General features: G+C 40.6%; 2 protein-coding genes across 5 annotated transcripts in view; one reads left to right on the top strand and one right to left on the bottom strand.

Moving 5' to 3' along the window:
- The window catches only part of tab2 (TGF-beta activated kinase 1/MAP3K7 binding protein 2), a 50,371-nt gene extending 43,751 nt beyond the window's left edge, over positions 1-6,620 (top strand). Inside the window, exons 4-7 of one of the 2 annotated variants that reach the window (XM_023347805.1) lie at positions 579-739; positions 1,386-1,479; positions 1,950-2,045; positions 4,574-6,620. In XM_023347805.1, coding sequence (XP_023203573.1) covers positions 579-739; positions 1,386-1,479; positions 1,950-2,045; positions 4,574-4,713 — 491 coding nt within the window. In that variant the 3' untranslated portion in view covers positions 4,714-6,620. The remainder of the gene's footprint in view (positions 1-578; positions 740-1,385; positions 1,480-1,949; positions 2,046-4,573) is intronic. The other variant, XM_023347806.1, reaches the window with a different exon arrangement.
- A 3,455-nt stretch (positions 6,621-10,075) lies between these two features.
- On the bottom strand, positions 10,076-21,498 carry zc3h12d (zinc finger CCCH-type containing 12D). Of its 3 annotated transcripts, XM_023348338.1 has the most exons (7): positions 20,676-21,497; positions 20,129-20,249; positions 19,235-19,623; positions 15,497-15,636; positions 12,886-13,120; positions 12,682-12,788; positions 10,076-11,459 (listed from the first exon to the last, which is right to left on the bottom strand). In XM_023348338.1, exons 3-7 carry the CDS (start codon positions 19,525-19,527, stop codon positions 10,618-10,620), a joined length of 1,617 nt encoding a protein of 538 aa, XP_023204106.1. In that variant the 5' UTR covers positions 19,528-19,623; positions 20,129-20,249; positions 20,676-21,497; the 3' UTR covers positions 10,076-10,617. The 3 variants fall into 3 exon arrangements, with proteins under 3 accessions (XP_023204106.1, XP_023204107.1, XP_005806093.1); XM_023348339.1 differs by lacking the exon at positions 20,129-20,249 and having other exon boundaries at positions 19,235-19,685; positions 20,676-21,498; XM_005806036.2 differs by lacking the exon at positions 20,129-20,249.
- Positions 21,499-24,910: the final 3,412 nt, after the last annotated feature.

Raw genomic sequence — 24,910 nt, 5'->3', positions numbered from 1 at the left:
CAGTTTCCTTCCTGCTGTTTGTAGTGAGTCACCTCCATGCAGACGTCTCTGTCCCTTTAATTCAGACAGTCATAAACACTGTTACCACTAGATTAAAGATCTTAACTTTGAGTCATTTTAAAGACCAAATTCACTCCAAGCCAAAAGTGTTATGGAGCTCTTAGTTTGACTGACTGCTTTGTACTGATGGTAAGATGCTTACTGATTCTAACTACTCAACACAACCCCACATTCACAACACTTTTCACACCTGGTTTCTCAACCATAGGGAGACTCTGTGGGATCGCTGTATCTATGAACAGATACAGTAATTCCTTTGAAAGTTGGGAGGTGTAGAAGAACCCTGAGTGGATCCTGATACAGCTGTGGTTTTTAGAACAATCACTGCAGAACTATTTAACTACAATAGTTCGTGTTCAAAGGCCAACAACTTCTTACCACAGAGTTCTTTTAACAAAACACTCTTAATGAGGTTTTATCCACATGTTTCTGTTTCGTGTCTTCATGTTGGAGAAAGCAGGACGCTTGCTGCAGCTGCTGCCTCTGATAAAACATGCTGTTTTTCTCTCTGCTTTCAGCTCTGTTGGTCCATCAGAAAGCTCGAATGGAGAGACTGTGGCACGAGTTGGAAATGAAGAAGAAGAAGCTGGAGAAGCTAAAAGAGGAAGTGAATGAAATGGAGAATGACCTGACCAGGAGAAGGCTGGAGAGATCCAACTCTGCCTCCCAAATTCCTTCTGTAAGATGACAGACATGGTGTTTGCTACTTTGCTTTGGTTTGACCTCTTCATGTTTAGATTCTAGGTTACAAGTTTGAATAAAAGTGCCTCAGACATTTTCTCAGCTAAGTAGAAAAGTGTGGGCTGACTCAAAATTTTCACACGATTTATCCATCCAACAGAACACTGGAGATGCATATTTATCACAAGTCACATCTCTGTCTTTACGTTTACCAATATTATCATGTGTTCCTGTTATGCAACCCTCCACCACACGCTGTTTAAACAGTAGAGATAAAATACTAGTTTACATTCCCAAGAAATTTCTCTGTCAGAACAGATGAAACCACGTAGGTCAACTTTTATATGACATCTCTGTATCCATGGTGATAACAGCATCTGTTTAGGTCTATATAAAATAGTACTGTATGCTCAGACTTGATAGGCCACACGATTTACATCAGGTAGGCTTCACAGTTCATGTGCAACACATATAAGCACATGCATCATTTATCACTTTATTGATAGACTCTATCTTTAGATTAAGTTGATAAAATATTAGCTGAGTTTTTGGAGTTGTAGAAAGCTCTGGGTAGTTGGAGACTTTGCCCAGGACATTGAGATATTGGTTTAGGTTTGAGATTCTTTCTCTGTTTGTTCCTTCAGATCGATGAAATGAAGAATCTGCGATGCAAAAACAGAACGCTGCAGATCGACATCGACTGTCTCAGCAAAGAAATTGATCTCCTTCAAACAAATGGTATGTATCCACTTCTGTCTCCTGCATAATACTCCGGATGTTCTGCTCAATGAATATAAATATAAATTTTTGTCTTTAAAGTGAGTTTTTGGCCTGTTTGTTGTTCATTAAACAGTAAGTTATTAGAGAAAGCAGTGCAGCAGCAGCCTGCTTGCGTGTTCTTTGCACTCAGCGCTGTTAGCTACCAGCTCTTCCTGAATTGCATCCTGCTGCTGCTGGGTAACGAGAGATTTACAGCCCCCTCCAATACTCCCCCCCAGCCTCCCCAGGCTGAGCCGCCGCAGGGCCAGCAGCTTCCACACGGCAAGGAAGGATGTTGGGTCTTGCTCTCTCATAAATGTTTTATTGATGACGTCTGTTTGAACACAAAGAGCCTCCAATACAAAGCGAATCAAAACTGATTTTAAAGTTTTGATACGGCACTGATGCGCCAACGTTGTTGCTTCCATTCTGTTTCCATCTGTGTGCAGGACCACACTTAAATCCAAGTGTAATCCATAATTTTTATGACAACATTGGATTCCTTGGTCCTGTCCCACCCAAACCCAAAGGTACTTCATCTGTTGGTAAGGAGATTCCTGGATGCATTCTCTTCATTGCTGGCATCTTGTTACAACTGCTTCTGTTTGCATGAACTCCCTTGTTTTTTCAGCAAAAGTCACATTTATGTGTGCTCATATATAGGCCTGTCATAATAACAAATTTTGCTGAACGAAAAATTGTCCCAGGAGTTATTGCGGTAAACTTCTACTCAAAAGAGTAATATTGCTCTTTTGAGACAAATTTCCTTGTAATAATGCAAGAACATGTTCTCAAAGATCAATAAACTTTCAATTCTAACGAACATTTAACACTGGAACTGGAAGACATTTTGAATTTACAAAATAAACCAAATGAATTATGAGGTCTCTGTGAACAAAATTGTCCATAAAAGGCTTGGTTGAGACTAAGGCCGCACTGATTGCTATTTTTTTTTTTTTTGGACGATCGCCATTTACCAGTGTTTAAAAAACGTGATCTACAGATTCCGATGTTGGCCAATACCAATTTGTTTGCCTGAAATGTTGCTAAATCTTGTAAGAAAGTGGCTGAGTTGGCAACAGTGGGGTGACTATTGTTAACTACAAAACATGCAGACATGACCTGGTGGACCGGTCAGTCAAACCTTTCTAAAGGCAGAGCAGAAGAAGAAAAGCAGTTTCTGATTTTTAGATGTTGGCTGAGGTAGATTAGATCAGGGGATAAGGTCGGCTTCATATGCAAGGATCAGTCGATCACCAATCTCTCAAAATGAAGGAAATCGCCACCAATAAATCGGAGCACCCCTACTTGAGACCAAAGCACCAGACTGAAGACTTTTATCATCCAGTTTTTGATAGGAAGAGAGAAAAGAGAAAAACAATAAATCATGCAAATAGAAATTATTGAGCTCGTTTTAATTTATCATGCAATTAATTGCTTTACTGCTTATTGTGACAGGCCTACTAATATTTGTTTTTTCATCATTCATGTTTGCTTGTACAGTGCTTTGCTGAAGAATTTATACCCCTTATGTTTTGTTATTGGCATCTTATGTAATAGACTAACTAATAAGCTCAGGACTCTGAAATAGAATGAAAATTGTCCATAGTTTTCAGTATCATTTACAAATAAAAATCTGAGAGCTGTACTTTATTCAGACCCATGTATTTTAATATCCCCATTTTTTTTTTATTTCATTTTATTTTTTACTTAGCCTTTATTTAAGGTTGAATGAAAAAGTTTGGTGCAACCATTTTCCTTAGGAAGTGCCATAATTAGAGAACAAAACATATCATAAAGACCAAGAAGATGGCACACAAGAAGATTAAAGCAGCTGAGTTGGAACACAACCTTCTTCTGAACATGAAGACAGGACGGACTAACGGCAGACCTACTGAGGGCTGAATCAGGCTTAACAAACCCTGAATAGAAGGCAGATACTTTGAGTAAACCTACTCAGCTGTGTGATAAGATTTTCAGTTTCAGAACTGAAAATTTAGAATAGAGTAACTCAATTATAAGTGAGAAGCCCTCATCAATGGATGGCAGATACTGCGATTCACCATGGCAACGGGAGGAAATGAGAAGCCTCACAGTGCACATTTCTCACAGAAGGAATTAGAAATGCTAGTACCTGCATAAGGAGAATATCATAACATATTTAAGAACAAAAAGTGATTCTATTGCTGCTATAAAGTAGTGAGTTTTATCTTGGCAGAGACCAAGTCAATGTGTGAGTGTGATTTGACAGAGAACTCCAGTTTTATTCTCGACACTTTTGTTTAATTTCCAACAAAAACGTGCAGGGTGTAATTTTACTGAGATAAATGGCAGTAACTTTTCAAAATATCTTAATCCAGAGACATCCAGTCGTGGTCCGATCTACGTATCTCTCCTGGTGGATAATTCTGCTGAAGATTAGTGTTCCACAGTCTACTAGGCTATTTCTGACACGTTCCTCTTGTCACGTCTCTGCAAAACAGTGAGACAGACTCTGGATTTGTAGACAGAGTAAGCTGACTCAGGATAATGCCTATGTGGATTTCTGAAACCAAAAACTCAGGATATCCACGTTGAACTTACCCTGACTTTTCCATATATACGGCTTTCTGAAAACTGTTGACAGGACCACTGTTTGTATCAAACCCACCAAAACTGAACTTTTATAGAAGATAGGCAAAAAGAAAGCCAGAAGAAGTCTAGTTTACAGTTTGCTACAGGGACACAGCAGACATGTAGCAGGAGGTTCTCTGGGAAAATCAGACCCCAACTGGACTAGGACTGCAACGATTAATCAAATTTCATGATTAATCGATTATTGAAATAAATATTAACTAATTTAGTAGTAGACTAATTATTAACTGGAGTACACCAACTTTAAAAAGGTAATTTGCTGAAAAACATTTAGAATGGTAACTAAGCTAAAACGGTACAAAATATACATACATACAAAACAAAAGCTTAGTCTGTAAATATGTTCAACCCAAAAGTACTCAAGTGGCAGTTTGGCCCAAATGCACACTAGAATTTTCAGCGGTGTTGTTGACCTCCTTTCCTTTCCCTTTGCTCTCAGACCCAGGAAGTAAAATTGTGAAGCCAAGCACAGATCCAGAGGAGGATGAGGGCACCCATTGGAACTGCACAGCCTGCACCTTCCTCAACCATCCCGCCCTCAACCGCTGTGAACAGTGCGACTTCCCGCGGCACTTCTGAGCCAACGGGGCGCCGCGCCCTGCCTCCGCACACCCTGACGTCTCACAGGCTGCAGTAGACCAGACTTTTTGAGTTCTCCTTTTGCGGCGAAAGAGAAAAACGGACGGCGGGCTGCGGCGGTGAAAACCGCGCAGCCTTTTCTTCTCAGCTATTAATCGTCTTTCCTGTTCTCTGAGGTAGGTGTAAAGCTGTCCACCGAAGGCCTGACTGGACAGCGCATACAGCTCCTGTTGGTTCCCAACAGTGGGATGATACCTCGCCTTAGAGACCGGGACTGTGTCTCGTTGGGAAACGCTTCGCTGCTTCCACTCACAGTATTATGAGCGTGGCCCCGCAGTGACGGCACACACTCGCACAAACACTCCAGGTGCCGCTGTGCCTTTTCCTGATTGTAAATCTGAATTATTTCTTCCTCCGTGACGGCCTGACCTGGTGATGGAACTGAGCTCAGCCGCCGAAGGAAATCCACTTGTGGACTTGAACGTTGGTTTGCCGTTTCTAGAGGATGCCAAAGGGCAAACAGCCACTGTTGCTGCCATGTTTCCATGCTTATAAATGTCTGTCCAGCACCCCCGTTCTGCCTACGTAGTCACGACTCGATGAAAAACAAGTTGCATGCTTTATGTACAGTACATTGAAGCAGAAGCTCTCCTCGAGCTCCTTGCTGTACATAATTTGTAGAATGTGCTTTCAAACCTTTTTTCCTCACACTATGAATCACGTGTATTTCCTGTAATTATAGCTTTATAGACTTTATCAACTATTTTATTTCTGTTTTCCTTAAACAGACAAGCACCATGCTCCAATTTTAAGCTTTCTACTTGATTTGTGTGGGAGCGGACATTTTGCAAAAGGAGACGAGCGGAGCCGGTAAAAACCCTCACAGTCATCACGAAGCTACATGTGTCGGTTGGTTCGTTCATCGCTTGTGTATTTGCTGAGTTTCCCGTGTACGATCTGTTGACGTAAGGCGACGGAGGAGGAGTTCTTTTTGTTTTTATTTTTGTTTTTGTTCTTCAGGACATATTAGAGACTTTCTGGGGTTGGGGTACAAGAGCTGGGTTAAAAAAAAAGAAAGAAAATGACAAACTGCCATCCTATCTGACAACTGGAATGTAGGATTGATGTTTGGGGATAAACTACACCTCAGTGCGAAGAGACTCATTTTGTAACACACCAGGATTGATTTAGAGGAGATCCTGGAAAAGCTCTGAAGTTCCCAAGCAGACATGAGTCTGAGTGGAGCTTCTGGTTTCAACCAACTGGTGTTGAATTAAAACGTCTTTCCTCTGTTTCAATGACCCCTCTGTGACCCTTGTGCCTTATACACAGGTTAGAATTGTTACATAGACAGAACCCCCCCACACACACAAAAACACCCCCACACACAATGTAAGCACATGATTGTCCACTGTGTATTCCCTTATTTTTATTGGCTCATTTTATCCTCTTAACCTTTTTATCTAAGAGGGAGCGTCTAAAGTTTACTCAATGTGATTTAAGATATCGTAACCTTGAACTAGTTACTTTTGAGTTTTTCCTTATTTGTGAGCTGGTGCCTTGCATTAGTGCCTTATGAATTTATATTGACAATCTCCTCAGTTAAATTTCAAGTGCCATTTTTTTACACCAAATTCTTAGTATTATGTAATCCCATTTAAAAGTAGAAGATGAATTATTGTCTCTTTAGCACTTACATCTTTGTTCTTCCTTTTTCCAACTGAAAGAATACAGTTTTCAGCGTTACCTGCACCTTGGTGTGAAGAGGCAGTTCATTCATGTTTTATTAAATGGAAGAAAAAGTCATTTGGATATCTAAAGTTTTTTTTTATTTTTTATTTTAGCTGGGAAAACTGTCTTTGTAACAGATAAGTTATTTGTAAAAATAAAAAAAAATCTATTCTGAATGTTGTTGGCGTGCCTTCAGAATACTCTTCCCACTAGATGGCAGTAGAGCTCAATTACTGTTCAGCAATTGAAGTCACTTTTTGACTGTGGTTCCAGCTAATGAAAACCAAAAGTTCTGTTTTTCAGGAAATTAGAAAATCATATAAGTTCAATTTGAAACATAAAAAGGAATTAATGGAATGAATTTAATTAACATTTTTATTTCAGTGTTTGACTGTTATAAAGTAGAAATAAGAATAACAGTAATACAAAAATGATAAAGGAGTGGATAGAAGTATAAACTTGTTAGAACAAATCCCTACTCAGAAATGTCATTATTAAAATATCTTCTTGTTTCTAAGTATTGTAGCAGTGAGCCTTCATCCTCCTCTGGTTCTTTACTAAAATATGCTGTATTGATCGCCATGGGGAAATTACAGCTATTCCAGCCAAAGTTTTCAATATTGGTAAACACAAATATAACCATAAGCAATTTAAAATGTATATTAAAATATATGTTTTATCAGTGATTTAAGTAACTAAATTTGAAATAAATGTATAAAACACATAATAAAATAAGAGTGCACATGGAAATATATTTCCATATAAATAAAATATATAAAAAATAAATACATGAGTCCAGAGAAAACTTAGATTAAGGACAGTCAAGTTGGGCATTGTATCATCTGATGGCCACATGAGGAATGAGTTCTGTAGTGCATTCAATGATGTGCTTATAATATTTCCATAGAGATATACTTGCATAGAATGTAAAGATTTCATTTCTGTGGCTTTTTTTATTCTGAGTCCAAACCATGTTAAAGACCGTAGAGTTCCCAGGTATAATTACAAAGTTTGCAACAGGATGAAATTAGATTTTTATTTTTATATTTTTTCCCTGATCTGGACAGACTGAGAAATAATAAACCAAAAACAAATACTGTACATTAATTTTCCCCAGATGGCATTCATAAGCTGGGACATGGTGAGTTGGTGTACTGTACTTTGTGTCCTGTTGGCCTGCTGTTGTTGAAGAAGCCTGCTTTAATGGCAGCATCATTAAAGCAGGTAAAATGACACCAGCAGCTTCACAGTTTCGTTGTGCGTCTTTTTGTTCACAATGACATGAAAATTAATTCAGATTCATAAAACCTGTCAGCAGAAAGATGCAACATTTGGCTTCAATCAGCTTTTTCCCTTGGTGGAAGTGAAGACAATGTGGGCCACAGCAATTCTGTATAAATGTTTTTATGCAATATTCTGAGTATATCAATCAGAATAATAATCAGAAATATATCAATTTATAGATGGCGTATCTGTATGAGATTTTCTGGAGTGAATTAATGAAACGTCATTCTGTATCACATTAAGAATTCCTGTTGTGTAACTCGGTGGGAAAGTCTTCACCGATCTCTGTTCGTGCTGATGTGCCTTTGGGCAAGGCACTTTACCACATGTTGAGTGAGTTTACTGAGAAACCTGAAATCACAATAACAACTGAACAGCTTTGTTAGGCTTTCAATTTAAAGTCATTATGCAATGTTGTCTTATGGGTTTATTGGAACATTTAATTTTTTAAAGGGGCAGTGTGATGTGTTTGCTGGCCACACAGTGCCATTTTAACGCACAATCAATAACTGTTCATTTCAGTTATTTAAAAAATACTGTGTATATCAAATATAGCTTAAAAGAAACATTACTTTGTAATTTAGGATTAAAATTGGGCCTCCCTCTCATGGGGGTCTGAACTGTGAGGCAGAAGTTTGGAAACTGCAATATGGTGCTGGTCATTCTGACAACAACGCCACACAAAAAACACTCAAATATTTCCCAAACAAAGAGCAGGACATTCAGTCTGTTGCAGTAATATGGTTTTAGGTTGTGGTTTTTGCGATTATTAGGAGAAAACTATAACTATATCGCTGTACTTGACTTTACTGTATTTCTAGCTCGCTGTTACTGTCTCTTACTCTGCAGTTGTGGAGTCACAATGTCTGGGATCATGAGCGCCCCCTGCCACGAGGCAAGAGAACTGCCTGCCTCACCTCGAATCTGTGTTCTGCTGTTTCTGATCGCTGCTCAGCTCACCAAACACGTTACAGTTGGTGACAAAAAAAACACTGTACATTATATACATAAGCTACATTTAGTAAAATCTGTTCATACATTAAATGTTTTTTAGACATTTTATTGGTGACGTACAGACAGGAGGAACATCCTCCTCATAGAATGGCAGCCAGTGAAGTTAGAGGTTGATCAATCCCAGGTGAGGCTCCTCCCGCTGCTGCCTCACCAGCTGCGCTTCCGAGGATTTGAATGGGAAAATTCAGCGATTTTGAAGAAAAACTACCATAATCAGAATTGGTTAAGCTAAATGAAAAATAGGAGCTTTATAGTACAAACTACAGGGTGAAAATAGCGATATAAATTATTTTATCATGATCGCACGTCACTGGTGCAAACTATTACTGACTTCAATCATAATGCAAAGCAGCATCAGTACTGTACCTCTCAATATTTTAGCCCATGCATGAACATGATCAACTCCCGTTAGCCATAGCCTTCATTAGGCCTGCACTACAAGCATAATACCTTCTGAATATGAAATGATCACGTTTATACAATATAATTATTACGTTCGTACAATATGAATATTACATTTATACAATACATTATCATGTTTGTATAATATAATTATAACGCGATAGCAGTTTTGTAAAAGCAACACACTTCCGCAGAAAATAACTCGATTTTCAATCAGGTTTTTTTGCACCAAAGAGTTTTCACCTTGGCTCTTTAAATGTGTATATATTAGAAATTTTAAATTGAAATTTGTGACTGTATCCAAAATAGACCACGGAGTATTTGCTTATTGTGAGGGAACTCACCAATTAAGAGGAAATGCAAAAGACATTTTCTCCCATCTCCCCTAGGGGCTCCGTAGCATGGCTGTGCTAGATCCACCGGTGTTTTCTTAATTTCTTTCTTTTTTTTTCTTTTTTAAAAAAAATTAATTTATTAATACATTTATTCAGGGGTCAGATTTAGGACTAAGGTGTGAATTAAGTTTTGGTTGGGTTTAGGTATGTAATAGATAGGGTTAGGCTGTAGAAATGAATGGAAGTAAATGGAAAGTTCCCGCAAAGATAGCTGCGCAAACACGCGTGCGGACGTATGTATGTATGTTGAAAATAAAATAACACATTTTCAGTCTGACACAAAAGCGTCAAAGAAGCAAGAAGTTGCCGTTATTAAGCTGTAGCTGGTCTGGCACCCTGTGTTGCTGGGCCGTGGATCTCTGCAGCCCGTGGCACCTTATGGCAGCTGTCACCGGAAGTGCCGTGATAGCTGCCGGTGCCACGAGTTAAGCCTGCTGTCTCTCCCTTTTAAAGAGCTATGCCGCTACGGCCACCAGGAGGCGCCACTCTTCGTCATAAAGTAATTGGCATACTCAACACATAAACCAAACCCCGACTTCTTAACAAAGTTTTTATTCAAAATGTGCAACAAAACCACAATGTTTCACAGTTAATATCGGGACAGTCTTTACAAAAGTACAGTCTTTAGTGTTCCTCATTTTGAGGCAACATGAAAAAACAACACATGTTGCTTTAATAAACATTTGTCAGCGCTACAATAAGTAGCTGGAATGGAGCTAAGTGCATTGCACTTCTGTAATAGGATAAAGGAATAGCCGACATTTTAGTTTTATCAGACCAACTTCCTTCTTAATGCTTAAAATAATGCGTGTGACACATTTCATAACAAATAAAATTTCTCTTGAGGAAATGTTCACCTGCGACAGACTGGTGACCTGTCCAGGGTGACCTGTCCAGGGTGACCCCGCCTCTCGCCCGGAACCTTAGCTGGAGATAGACACCAGCACCTCCTGACCCCACTAATGGACAAGGGTGTTGGAAAATGGATGGATGGAAATGTTCACTTTGGTTTCACTATTTCCGGAATGAGAACTCCAGTGTGGGCTCAGTTTGAAGGCACCAATAGAGGTTTGGCAGCCTAGAAGGACATGTTGCTGGTCCTGTAGCTCTGGATGAGTCCGATCAGTTCCAGCGTGTCTGAGACGTGGGGGTGGGCGTTCAGGACCTGCTCCACCATGCTCTGAGGGAAGAGCGTGCTCAGCTGACTCCGCAGGCCGTTCCTCTGCTCACTGGACACGCTTCTGCTCTGGCTAATGGGGGCGCTGGGCTGCTGCACCCAGGGGTCTCTGGACAGGCTGGTATGCCGGTACTGCATGTCTGCCCCGCTGTGTGCAGGCACAGCGGGGCAGGAGCTCCACGCCGGCTGGCGCTGCTGCTGCTGCTGCTGCTGGTGGTGGTGATGGTGGTGATGGTTGGCCGGGTTTTGGTGGCCACACCTGCACTGGCTGTACATGTGACTCTCACAGGGCATAGAGCCGTTCTGGGGAGGGTAGTAACTGTGTCCATTGGGTGAAAGCCTCAGGCTGTTCCCGGCGTACGAGCCGGACATTTGGTAGCTGCCTCTGCCGCTGCTGTAGCTGGTCAGAGGGGGCTCCAGGCTGTAGGGCAGGTCCTGGATGCTGAGCCTGGACATGGAGCTACCCATGGAGCTGAAGGCCTCGTCTGCATCGGAGCTGGAGTACTGGTAAAAAAGAGGACTTTTGTTTAGCTGGCTTCTCAGGTTGCTGCTCTCCCTGTAACAGATGGCGGGGTCGCTGTGAGTCAGGTCGTCTCTGCTTCCGTAGGGAGGGGTGGGCGGAGTGTATCTGTGTTCAGGTTGATGTGCCAGAGCCCTCAGTTCATCTGCTACAGCCAGCTGTGACTGGTTCACCCTCTCTGGATGGTAGAACTTGCACTTTATCCCATAAGTACATTTCTTTCCTGGAAAACCAAACAAACAGGGAAATCTGTTTATTTTGAGCTCCACAGAGAAAATACACAGCGTGCCGCCATCGCTACTGTCTCTGATAAACAAAAAAGAAATCTCAAACTTGTCCTCATCCTTCAGTTCCAGGGTTCTATTACTCAGAATTCGAAACTTGAATTTTCAGACACATTAAGCCAAAGTTAATTGTTTTCCAGTCACAAGTTCAAACGTCAGTGAACAGGAAAACAACTCGTAGCGTTACAAGCTAATAATACATTTTGGATTTTCAAGCACAACAGCACCATGTTCACTGAAGGACTAAATAAATGAATTCCTGACCATCAGCCATATTGGATTTTGAGTTCAGGGTTCGTAGGAAACCCCTATTTTTCCCACTTGGAATTCCAACCTCTGAAGGCGCTATAGACCTTTCTGTTAACTGGTGTATAAAAATTTCAACTTTAAAATAACAAGAGGACATTTTCTGTTAGATTACTAAGTAAATTTTTCTTTTCTGTTTTGTTTTTATGTTCATTGCACAAATCAAAAAGGCTCATGTTTTCTAACGGTTCTGTTTCAAATTGTCCAGATGGTGTACTTAAAATATGTTTCTCAAATGAGGTGTTTGCTAAAAAGCTAGAAAATGTTTTTTATTTACTATGAAGACCCTCCAGGTTTAGTCTCAATATTTTCTATTTTCAGTTTAGATGAACACATCTCCACAACCTTAATATTTGACAGTATGATCTGTTAGACAGAGAAAACATGTATTAGCTTTTATTTGCCCACTTGTTAGAACTTATGTCTAAGTAGAATAAACTCCATCTGCATGTTTACAGATGATAATTTATCTCTGGGATGCAGTTAGCTGCTAGCTTGCAGGCAGTTCTCTGTCTCTGCAGGTCTAACTTGTGGTACAAGCTAAATGAAAGTTGATGCTTTAACTGGCTCTTTGGTTTTTGTCCCATTTGCTCTGAAAGGTTATGATGAAGTCTGAGTGGAAACATGTGAAGGCGTTTTGTCTCCATGCATCCCTGGAGAGTGAACATTTTTGCTCATTAGAAATGTTCCATCCAACATTGGTGAAACTAACAACTTTCTACATGAATGATTAACTTCTAAGATGTTGATCACACGTATCATCTATTTTTGCTGCTTGCTACAGTATTGGTTTCTATTTTGCTCCAGTCCCATGGGGCAGAATGAGTGATTATTAATAAAGTGATGGGAACTTACCATATGGACAGTGCTGCTGCTTGTTGTCCTGTGTCCATGGCTTCTTCCTGAGGAAGTCATCAATGGTGGGACCGTTTCTACCCAGGGGATCATCCGGAGGCATGAACCTGCACAGCACCACACGGATAAAATAAGGTCAGTGGCTGCTGGGGAAGAAGAACCCAAACCCAAGGCAGGCAGTTGGGACAACTGAGGAAGCCTTACTTGTCGTTGGCAAATGTGTACATTAGGAGTCTCTCCTCAATAAACTTTTTCCACTGGGGATTCTCCGTCTGCAGGTCACGGTAGTTGTCGTTGGACACGATGATTCCGTCATATTCAACTGCCAGCTTGATGATGTAGCGGTCATCATAACACACCACCCTCTTGCCGTTGACACAGCGGGACGGTGTGTACACCAGGATCTTTCTCCGCTCCAGTTCATGGAGAATATGTTGATCTATGGGACACAAGACAATGCAATTTAGTACAACGATGGAGCTGTTTGCAAATCTGCTCTTTGGTAAAGAACCTCTTTATATTTAAGTACCAAAGCAGTTACTATAACCATAACCTGGTTGATGATCAGACCAGGTTTGGATGAGGACTCTGGCTGCTCTTTCTGCTCCAGATGTTTTAGACTTAAACCCTTCGTAGTGTTTGAACGATGTTTTATGCCATCTCAGCAGCTGAGATGTATTTGAAAGATTTTTCTTGCCTTTCTGATCTTGACCATTACAAAAGGCCCTTCTAAGTCAGTTATTCCAACTTTTTTAAAAGTAGATTTTAAAAATCCTAATGGTAGAGAACGACAATTGCAATGGAGTGAAGACAGGCTTATCATGCATTCACACAGGAAGATAAACATCAACATTTTCCACGAATTGACAAGATCACTTTGAGGTTTCTATAGAATTTGTTCTGGCATGAAACAGAGGCTACATTGAAAACACTAGCAACCAGCTAGTTATTTCTGGAGCTGCCTGTGTAAATGGTTAAAGTTTGATATTTTGGCCTTCCCACAATATTTGGTAATATTGCTGTTTCTTCATGTTGCAGCTGTCATATTTGGTTGCTAGATTTGAGCTAGTGTTAACATGTTTAAGCACCTGCTGTACATTAGATTCTCTGAAGCAGGAGGCCTAAACCTGGCTGTTCACACGGCCCTTCACTGCTTGTTTTGACAGTGACTGTCAGAGCAGAAAATATCAAAGGTGTAGAGTTACCTCCTGCACTGCTTCTTTGTAAGCTCCTGATGAGCACTTTCCTGGAACAAATTTAGGTTTGTAGGGATGATCCAACACAAACAACATACTGAATATCATTTAGGTGCAGCCACTTCCTCGTTCTGCATGGAGTTTTTATCCTGCTTCACTTCAGTCACTAAAGTTCAGTGGAAGTCGCTGAGGGCGCTTTGACCGGCTGCAGCTGCCAAACGGGATGAATGCAACACAAAGGATGCCAGGATGGGAATTTACCTGCACTAATCAGTTATATGCCTCAGTGGCATATTGCATGCCTTGACAGTTCCAAAGATTGTACAACTTACTTCCTTGATTTGTCTAACTTCAATTTCTTGCTAAAGTTGCCGCTGCCTCAACATGCTAAATGAGCAAAAAGACTTCGACTGTTCTATTATGCAAATGAATCACCTTGCTCTGCCTCCTTTCCAGTAAGCTCCATCGATTGCTTTGATGTGGCAGTTCACCATGAAAGTGCACTGGTTTCCACTCGTGTCGAACAATAATACCAAAAAAAGAAAACTGTACAAAACAAGTTGTTTTTGTAATTTCACAAGTTTTGAGTTTCGAATCATGTGCGTCAGAGTTTCAGGTTGATGTCTTGAGACCTTTAGCTTGGCTCTCATCTAGAGGTTCAGACATCTGCATACATGAGTAAATCCCCATCAGGACGGTAAGTGCCCCTTTAGATGGGTAAGAAGTTTGCAACATCTTCCCTGAGTCCAAAGACATGACTGTCAGGTTAACTGGTTTCTCTAGATGTGATTGTGTGTGTCCTGTGTTTCCCTATGATGGACTGGTGACCTGTCCAGTGTGTACCCCGCCTCTTGCCCAATGACCACTAAAGATGAGCACCTGTGGCCCTGTGAGAACCAACGGGTACAGACAATGGACATGTCGATGTTTACAGGCAGAAAGGACTAGGAGTTAAAAAGTACATTTTTCTCATTAGATAATTAAGTATCATTAATACTTTTGATAAATCTTATCAGAAGTATTTATAGAAGTCCATCCATACTTTCATCCATTCATTGTCTTCCACTTATCTGAAGATGACTGGAAGATCTATTGTCCCCTCACTCATAAATAAAGTCACCAAGGTTCTTGAATTGTTCTACTCTAGGTAGGTAGAAATCTCCCTTTTGACTGTAGCATCAGATGTTGGTTCTAAGTGTAATTTGTCTTTTCAAAAAGGAAAACAACAAAATCTCTGAGATCCACGCAACAGTCGAAAAAAAAAAAAACCCTGCCTGACTGAGCTCTGAGGTCTGCGTGCAAACTAAAAGGTCACTCTGTAGTCGAGCATCGGTCACTCAGCTTGATTCAGACAACCAGGAGACGTCAACAAGGGCCACTAATGCAACCCACTGGTTCTTATGAAGAACTTTACTGCAGATGTGTGCTATGAGGCGCATCTGCAGCACAGTAACCACTGCCCTAAACCTGCCGAGTTCACACAAGTCAAAGTGTTTCATCCTGCACAGCAGAGCCACGATACTAAACCCTCCAGTCACCTGGCAGGGATTTCTAAAATGGACAGTGGCATTTCCCTCTCAGTGTGACGGAGTGACTGCAGCGCATTCAGGTGGTCTTACCTGTGATGGGCGCCTCAGGCCGCGGTTGCTCCTTCCTCCACAGGGGCACAAACACGGTGATGTGACGCAGCCCTTTGTCCCAAAACCAGTTCACCGCCAGCTGGAGGCCTTGGCACGAAAACACCTTCTTGTCACCATGGCTACGGAGACAAAAGCCAGTGTCAACAAAAAGAAATCTACTTCTGCTTTTGCATTTCCTTATACGTTAGTCACACTCATACACACCCACACACCTCCTCTCCCACTCTCAGGAAGCTGATGGTGTTGTAAGACATGTGCTTCAGAGTTCTGTCCACTCTCATGACTGGGTCACCAGATGCAGAACTGAAACTTTTCATATGTTCTTTCTCTAACTGAGTGCTGCTGACCTATGAGAACTAAAACTGTTGGCTGATTCAACGGTGGTGCCTTTTACAACTGACAACATGCCTGTGTTTTTAAAGACATTTACTTCCCCATACTAGTATAATTGTGAATAAGACATTTCGTAACAATCATCATGTCAGATACAAACTCATAATAAATGGATGGAATTTGTCTTGTCTTGATTTGAAGTTCTTGACATTTGGGAAAACAAATTCTGAAGGGTATTTTTAAAGGGAAAATAAATTATTCACATTGATTGATGTTGTAGTTTTATATATTATTGCTACCTGATAATATTTACCCAGAACAGCAACACATATGCACTTTATTTAGTCATAGTGAAAATCCTAAAATCCTTGCAAAGGTTTGCAACAACACAGGGGGAGTCGTTCAGTTTTTAGCAGTTTAACACCTTGACTCTTGAACCTCAGTGACAGAAGCGTTACCAAGCGCCGACTACTGAGCAGGTAAACTAGATCATTTTGTGTCTGCAAACGTGCTCATGGGTATCTGTTCACATGTGTGTGCAAGTGGGAGTTTCCCTTTTTTCCATAAGCAGGAAGTGGTGAGCCGCTTTCCATACAACAGGTAAAAAGATAATGACTGACACAAGCTACTGGTGGCTCACCCAGATGAGTTACCTGATAGTCTGTTTCTTTAAACCACTTTGGCTTCTAGCACTTTATTAAAAATCCTGATAGTTTCTTAACTCTGCTTCCTGTCGGTATTAAAATGTCTCATTGCTCTTCCCTCCTTCGATTCCATCAGGATTGTGTCAGATGAATGTATGATAGAGATCTAGTCATTAGGTTCCATCAGTATCGATCCAAATTCAGTAACTTTATAAAGAACTGGATTTTGGTAGTCAGTGCCACATTTATGACATCTTCTGGCTACATTATTGCGGCTAAACTAACTTTCTCCTTCGCAATACTTGGAATTTCATTTTAAGCTGCATGATAATTGTTTTGGAGCGTTTTTGGAGGAAGAAGAAACTTAGATTAGCAAAGATGCTAGCTAAAACATAACTTGTTCTGCCTCCTGTCTTTGTGGTTTTTGTTTCAAATTACTTCCTGTACTATTTATACATTTAGTTCTGGTGTGGCATTCTCAGAGCTTTGGGAAATTATTGTTTTAAATGCTACATTGACAAACATGCTATTATTAGCATCTTTTCCTCATTGGTTCCCAGCAGGGAAGCTATAATAATTAGATTAGATACGATTCTAAATATGGAACATAAAAGCTTTCACGTTAGACAGCTTTTAACTTGAAAGTTAAAAGATTTTAACTTTCAATCTAGAAAGCTTTCTAGTTGTTGCACTAAAACTTTTAGAAAGCTTTTAGTGCAACAGTGTGAGGTTCTAGCTTCATTACAGTTAGCTCAGGTTTGCCTTTTAATTTTCAATTCTCGTACTGTTAGTTGTTTTAATGACGAGGCTGATTCAACAGCCGTAACTTTAAAAGCATCTTACAGAAATCTAAAACATTTTCATGTATGTATATATATTTTTAAAAAGAGCAAACAATAAAATGTATGTTTTCGAGCATTAGTTCAAGGCATTCTTTTCCAGTGGGGAAACTTTTGCCTACAAACATTCACATCGTTTTAATTACAGATGTGTCTGTGAGGTACGAGTGAGTTGTGCTGATTGCTTCTGCAGATTCGTGGGTGAGCATGACAAAAGTGTGAGAAAGTCGGATGCAAGTTACTACTGAGAGTGGGACTGAGACTGAAAACAAGTTGGCGTTTAACAAGTAAGACTCAACTGCAATTTGAACCGTGTTGCATCATGGGAACTGGAAGATGTGACTTTTCTTTAAGGTTTGAGCCAAAGACCTTTTTTAGTTTCTGATAAGTTACCCGATTCAAAGGAACTCTTCTTGCCATTCGGGTCTTTCTGGGTGACGACTCAGTTATTTGGAATAACTGAAGGAGTATCTAACATCTGTGAGGTGGCATAAACCTCTCTCTGCTTTACCTGGGAAAAACGTCAGAGTAAATAGTTCAGCTTTCTTCCTCTTTGGACTCATTCCATGTCCTTACAGGAACATGTGTTGTAAAAACATCCCTCCTTTATCTTCTAGTTTAAATTCATAACGTTTCCGCCATTCTTCTTACTAAGCCGTCTGTTTTAATTTAGAACTTCCTGATCCATTAATGTGGGTCGTGAAAATATACCAGCCACGCAATCATGTCATTAAGCAATTCTCATTGTGCTGCACATTCTGTGATGGTTCTAGCATGAATGTGCGACTCCCTCCTTCTTGGCTCCATGTACAATACTGTGTTCACACAAATAGGAGGAGACCATAACAAATTTTGACAATTTTTCTGAGAAAGAGAAGGATTAGTAGAAAATTGCATCTTTCATGCTAAAATGATTGTAGTGTCAAAAAACAATAATTGTTTTTTGTGTGTGTGTGATTTCACAGAATCTGTTTTGAGTCTAGAATTATTTACTAGAACAGGAGCTGATCAGATTTAAAGATGAAATTTAAAGCTGAGTAACTTGTAGTGTTCATCCACACGTTTCTATTTACAGAGCATTAACTGCGTAACAACATTGTTATTCTCAGAATAATGGAAAATCTAAAACCCGAACAAACATTTCAGGTGAACAGCGAGCAGAAACCAACAACATGTCAAGCTGCTTCTCAAGCACAACCCAGAGTGACACATCATCTGCAAAGAGGAAGTGAACTAAAGCCTGAACTAAAACCACACCAAGCAACGTTAAGAATGACCAAAAAAGATCCACCGAAATGTTCAAACTAATGTTTCTGAGTGATAATGTAGGATAATGTCTACTGACACTAGTAGACACAAACTGCTGCTCTGCATATGCGCATCGCCAGGCAAGAAACAATTTTTCCAGGAAGTAAAGGAAGAAAAACATGCTTTCCGGTGCTGATAAACCTTTGCTTGGCTTGAGAATAAGACGGGACTATTTATGTGAGAATAAGTGAGTTCTGGGAATGATCCTGCTTTCTGTTCTGGTAGAATCACTTTAATGTTCAGAGCACATTAACTGCAGTCTGGTCAACACGATTTATCTTAGAGATTATATGCTTAATCAGTACTTCATCATCATCAGCTATGTGACGCAACCCTGTAGATTCGGTAATACAGCACTAAATAGGCAATAAAGCACCAGCATTTTCTACAGTAAATACCTAGAACCTCTTTAGTTTCACAGAGAACCTCTCTGTATCAATGTTGCAGAGAAAACAAATAGTTTTTAAACTATAAAGTTAAACTTTCTCAGCAAAGTGAGTTTAAATAGCCCAACTGCTGCTGTGTCTTCCTCCACACACTCAGTGAAACTCAAGATAAGTGTTTCTAGTGACAGATAAGTGTTGCTGACTCACCTCATGGCCACGTTGCTGCCGTCTATAACCACGGGTCTGAAGCCTGTGTTCGACTCTCTGTCAGGGCCGGTCCTGGCCTTGCTGGGGCCGGGGCTGGGGCTGCAGCCTCTGGGCACCAGCTTGGGACTGTTGGGTACGCTGGTGCTGCGAGTGTGGCAGGTCTTGATGAGCTCCTCCAGGATGTCGTTGGTCTGGGCGTCGTGGTGCAGGCTCTCCAGCACCCTGAGGATGTCGGTGTGAGCGTATCCCAACTTGAGAAAGCGTTCCACTTTGGCGTGCTGCTGGCGGTCCATCGCTCCTAGCTGCTGTCTTTCTCAGGTCTGTCTGTCTTTGGGAATCCCTCGTCTCACCTCCTTATTCTGGCCGACGCTGGTCTCCAAGGCAACAGCCTGTGTTTTGGAACAGTTGACAGGTGTCAAAGATTGTGGGTGCAGACAGAGGAGCTCTGTCACTGAAAACACAGGAAGCACATCTGTGGTTTCTACGGGGTTTTCAGACAATCAGATTGTGGTCGCATGCGCGGAGATAGAATCTGCTCTGGTTGCCGCAGCCTCATGACTCTGAACGCAAGCGCCAAAACCGGCTGACGTCACACTGAGCGAAGAAAGCCCCTCGCGGCCGGAGAAAGGAAGCAAAGGGGTCGGCTGTGAACTCTGGTCTAATTTTACCTCCTGACTCACTGAAAACAGCCACCAAAAACATGAATGAATGGAAACAGCGTGAATGGACGGCGAGGCTTTCAAGCCCCCAGTGTTGTCATCACGCCCCGGGAACTCCCTAAGGCTCCCACCCAGAGCGGCAGCACACTGCTGGGTGACTCAGCCCGCAGCCTTCAGCTTTCCTGCCCCTGAGACGACACGGCCTCACCTGAAAACACAAACCCGTATGTCATACCTGAAGTCGGACCTGAAGGGTGTGCCTCTAAGAGAAACAGCCAGAGAACAGCAGATGACAGTCATTCTTTGGAGCTTTCAATCATTGTCCAGCCTCGTTGATAAACAAGGTAGCCTGACGTCTAAAGAATGAGGAAAAAGCTCCAGTCAGACATTATAGACGGCTGTCTAAAAAGACCAGTTTTCTGTTTTTATCTGCCGTTTCCTTCTCTGTGCTTGCACACTGTTGCTACAAAGTGCACCTAACCACATCCTTTGCCTTTGCTTCACACTCTCTGTTTAACTCCTGTTTGTCTCACTCTACCAACGGTGTGTGTGTGTGTGTGTGTGTGTGTGCGTGTGTGTGTGTGTGTGTGTGCCCTTTGTGAGGCAGCTTTCAGCTCGGACCACAGTCTGACCCCTAACACTTTACCTCCCTCTCTGTGTTTGTCTGAGACGTGACATGACACGCTCTAACCAGTCGAGATTCCTCACAGAAACAGCAGAGCAACGTCTCCACCAGAGCAGCGCTGTCACCCAGCCGAAGCCGGGTCTGTTAGTGGACTTACCCGCTCCAGGTGGATCCCTCCTGTGTCCCGGCTGCCGTGTGTGTGTGAGCTGCTCCTGCCTGCCAGCCGTTCTGACAAACGCTGCCGGTGTGTGTGAAGCTGCCCTTATTGCTCACAGGAGGAAGAGAAAAAAATTGCCTCTACTTCCTGATCTGGGATCAGTTCCTGACAAGCCTAAGGGATTTTATGTGAACGAACACTTCCTTGTGTGGTGTAATAAATGCTGGATAAATGTGTGCAGCTCCTGGAAGCGTACCAGGGTTATTCCTTGACAGGAGATTTAAAAAAAATCATCTTGGCGTCTTATTTCAGTTTTTTTAATGTCTCTACCTTCATATCTGTGAACGGATTAGAGAGAAAAAATATGGTATCTTCAGCTTACTGTAACTGATTTGGTAGACAAAGTGTGGCAATCAGTTCAATTCAAATTCATTCATTCATTCAAATTTGTCCCGTTCACAACGAAATTCATGAGAGCTAACAGAGAAATTCATGACCAAAGCAAATTCATGAAGAGCCACTGGCTCCTCTTTACCAACGCCGGCTATTTTATTTTATTTTTTTGCCACACTTGAATGTTTCAGATCATCTGATTGATTTTAGCATCCAACCAAGATAATCGTATTCAAAGCAAAAAGCGGTTTTCAAACAATGACATACAAATCTACCCAAACCAAGCCAGGCCCAATGAGAAACATGAATGGCCTCTCCTTAGACACAGAGTCAAAACTTCAGTGAAACAGAACTTGTTCGACAACATGAAGTAGGTGAAAGATCTCCAAAAGCAGCACATCATGCCTCAGTCTCAGTCTGACTAATCTGAAAATGAGGTTGAAAAGTGGAAAAAATGTCAAACTCACCTATTGATGTTCCGATGTGGTTGATGAAATGTGCTAACCCGGTCGGACCGAGTAAAATAATCAAATAAAATAAGGCTTTTTAGCTATTTTTAAATCAATATGTGACTGCTCCGCCCTGTTTGGGCAGACCAGGTATAAAACAGTCAATAGTATAATGTACCTCTGAAAACAGAGATGGGATGATGATGATGATGATGATGATTGATGATGACGATGATGATGACGATGATGAAGAAGCCTGGGGTTCATTAAGTTGCAGGCAATATTACTGTAGCACAGAGAAAAACTGGGTCAATATCAATATTTATTTTGGGCTGTTTCTGTGTTTCGCTGTATCATCTGCCTGGCTGTGACCATCGCCGGCGCTATCAGTTCCAATAACTTCACGTTCTCCACAGATGATACACTTGACCTAGTTTTCCTGTTTTTAAATTGTCAGTTTCCTGGACAAAGTCTCTAAAGCAGCTGTTGCTTCAGAGACTAGCTAGAGAATATGCACTCTGATTTCAGAGATTGTAACATTAGCTCAGAGTTTATCTGCTAGTTTTCTCCTAAATGAAGCCACTAACGGAGCGACTGCTGCTACTAATTCTTTGTTAACACAAACCGTGTTTGTTGACAAGTGTTTCTGTACAAGTCTCCTCCATCCTGAGCTTTCTGGGCTTTCTTACCAATGGCCATCATAGGTTGAGTTTCATTGACCATTGAAATGGTCCAGTTGCATTGGAAATTGTCTGTACGTGGATTGAAGTAGATTATACATTCTGGACATTAACCAGAATAGTTTATCTTGTTAAGTGCCTCGTCAGTGCTATGTAAACAAATAGAATTGAGTCCATTTAAATTCATTCAGAAATCTGTTGAGCTGTGAAAACTTACCACAGAAATGCTACAAAGTCAAGTGAATTTATTATTTAGTCAGGGCCGGCCTTATATAAGGGTCTTTATCAGAAGTCATGTCAACTCAGGTCACATTTGCTGTGCACAGTACAGACTGTGAACCTTTCTTTAGATAACTATATTTAGACAATAAGTCCCATTGACCAGAGTTTTGGTGAGAAAAGGAAACATGTCAAGCATTTCTTCAAGAACTCAACACTGAAGCAGCAACACTATTTTATTAGGCACTATGGCATTTCAGCTTATAGAAATTACTTATTTATTCATAATCTATTCCATTCATATTTTATCACTTCTGTTACAGGCTATTGCAAAATAACCGAGCAAGCATCGGTAAGTAAAGTTCCAGGATGAAGGCAACAATGTAGGTGAGCCAACAGAAAAAATGTTCCCACAAAGGTTTCAACACAGAGAATATTAAGAAACCGTTTCTTATCTGAAGCAGCTAGCTAGCTTAGCTCAGTAGGAAGCTAACAAAGCTAAAAGCTAGTGTCTTTCTCGGTTAGTAAAATAGCTTCTGCCTGTCTTCTGGTTAACAATTATTTTTTATGTTGTTAAATCTGAATAATATAAGTATATAATACAACATATTACAGTACAGTCACAACATTTATTTTTTGTCTTGGTTTCTTAAGAGGATCACATATAGACTGGGGCTCCAAACCCAGTCTATAATAACAAACAAAAACAAATATAGATTTTTTTGGAGGGTTAAAATGTCTTGTTGTGTAGTGAGATAAAATATAAAAATGACAAGTCATACCCTGTCATTACTTTTGAATGTTTTTTTCTGGTACATTCATAGCCTTCATTGCTTCCTCATCAGTCTGACATTTACGATTTAAAAAGGATTTTTGAAAAGGATTCATAAACGCCCCCCCTCAGCCCAGTTTGTGGCCATGTCCAGTTTAAATATATAAACAGAATTTTCTTTTGATTTAGATACAGTACTATACACACAATTGTTTTAACACAATAAAAAACCAGCATCACTGAATATATTAATCAATGTTTTTGGAAGACATTATATTTCTACATGCTAGTTTAATTGGTAGGAGATACACTAATTTAAAATCCACCTGTGCTGTTAATTATGTGTTATTACATTATTATTGAACGTGGCATGTTTAAAATAATATCAGTCATTGAGGCTATTCATTCTGTAAAAAAAAAAAACGGTCAACCCTTCACTGAGGAGGAAGGCAACAGATGTATTTACTGGTTTTAATGCATTCGGCCAGTTCAGAGTAAAATGGGTTAGAAACATTGAGATTAAGCAGTGGGCTGGAGAGGGAGGCCAGGCTGTCCTGCCAAGACAAGGAAGAAAACCGAAAACTACAATCTGAATAGATGAAGAAGAAACCTCCACAAAATGTCCTTATGAAAATATTGTTCCTTTGGTAAACAGTTTGTCGATGATCCCAATCACAGAATTGAAGCTCCAGTTTGCTGTGAAGCTCAGAGAACAAACTGGAACGGATTGAGCTGTTTTATGGATGCATTTGCGTGTACAGAAGGAAAAGCTATAAATGTTTGCTCATTTTAATACTGCAAATTCTTTTAGTATAATTGTGTGACACTAAATGTGAATTATATACGCTTCACTCTCCTTGTTTTTTATTTCAATTTCCTTGCTAAAAAAAACCTGAAAACTTTTTTTGCCAATCAGGAAGAGGAAAAGAAAATTTCCAGTTATAGGCCTCAAAAGAACAGCAGCTCTATGTCGGATTTTTGGAGATAAGTTGCTGGTTGTGTTATGATTACCATGAACCCGACCCTGACTGCAGCTTCCCAGAGGAATCAGCTTCACTATCAGACATGTTGCAAAAGCACAAGAGATTCATTCTGCACAAAGTAGCATATCATATTTTTTAATTTGTATTTTTTTTTTTCCAACAAGGTATTTTCCCCAGGTTTTTTCCAGGTACTCTCTAACGATAGTCAGACTTTAATTGAGCCAGCCAGACTGTTTGCCTGAGCAGGCTCAGGGCTAAATATAGACTGACACAGCATTTCAAGCAAGCTGAGCAATTCCAGGAAAGAGATAAGAGTTGACTTTCATTTAACACTTTAAAGTCACAGTGTAAACACAGTGTAATCTCACTGAAAAAACTCACTGATTTAAACATACAACTTTAGTTGTATGTTTAAATCAGTGAGTTTTTTTTTTAGATTACTGGGAATGCATCTATTCAGAGATAAACTAACAGCACAGACTTGTTGGAATGGGATGGTTTACCTGAACTGCTTCGATTCCCAGGAACTACAGCCTTCAAAACTCTCAGCTTGCTCTATTGTTGTTCCTCAGTATCAGTGTGACACACGGAGCTATTTCTGGCCTGCACACCTACTCACAGCTTAGCATGTGTACATAAAAAGTCACATAATTAGAGAATCTGCTGGCGTTCGAATGCCAGAGTGACGACATCGCAATAAATCTGATATTAAGAAACACAACCGGTCATGCTTTCTCAC

The sequence above is a fragment of the Xiphophorus maculatus genome, chromosome 15, assembly GCF_002775205.1.
Source record: "Xiphophorus maculatus strain JP 163 A chromosome 15, X_maculatus-5.0-male, whole genome shotgun sequence".
Classification (NCBI taxonomy): domain Eukaryota; kingdom Metazoa; phylum Chordata; class Actinopteri; order Cyprinodontiformes; family Poeciliidae; genus Xiphophorus; species Xiphophorus maculatus.
The sequence above is the reverse complement of the archived record's forward strand: the minus strand, read 5'-3'. Positions and strand labels throughout refer to the sequence as shown.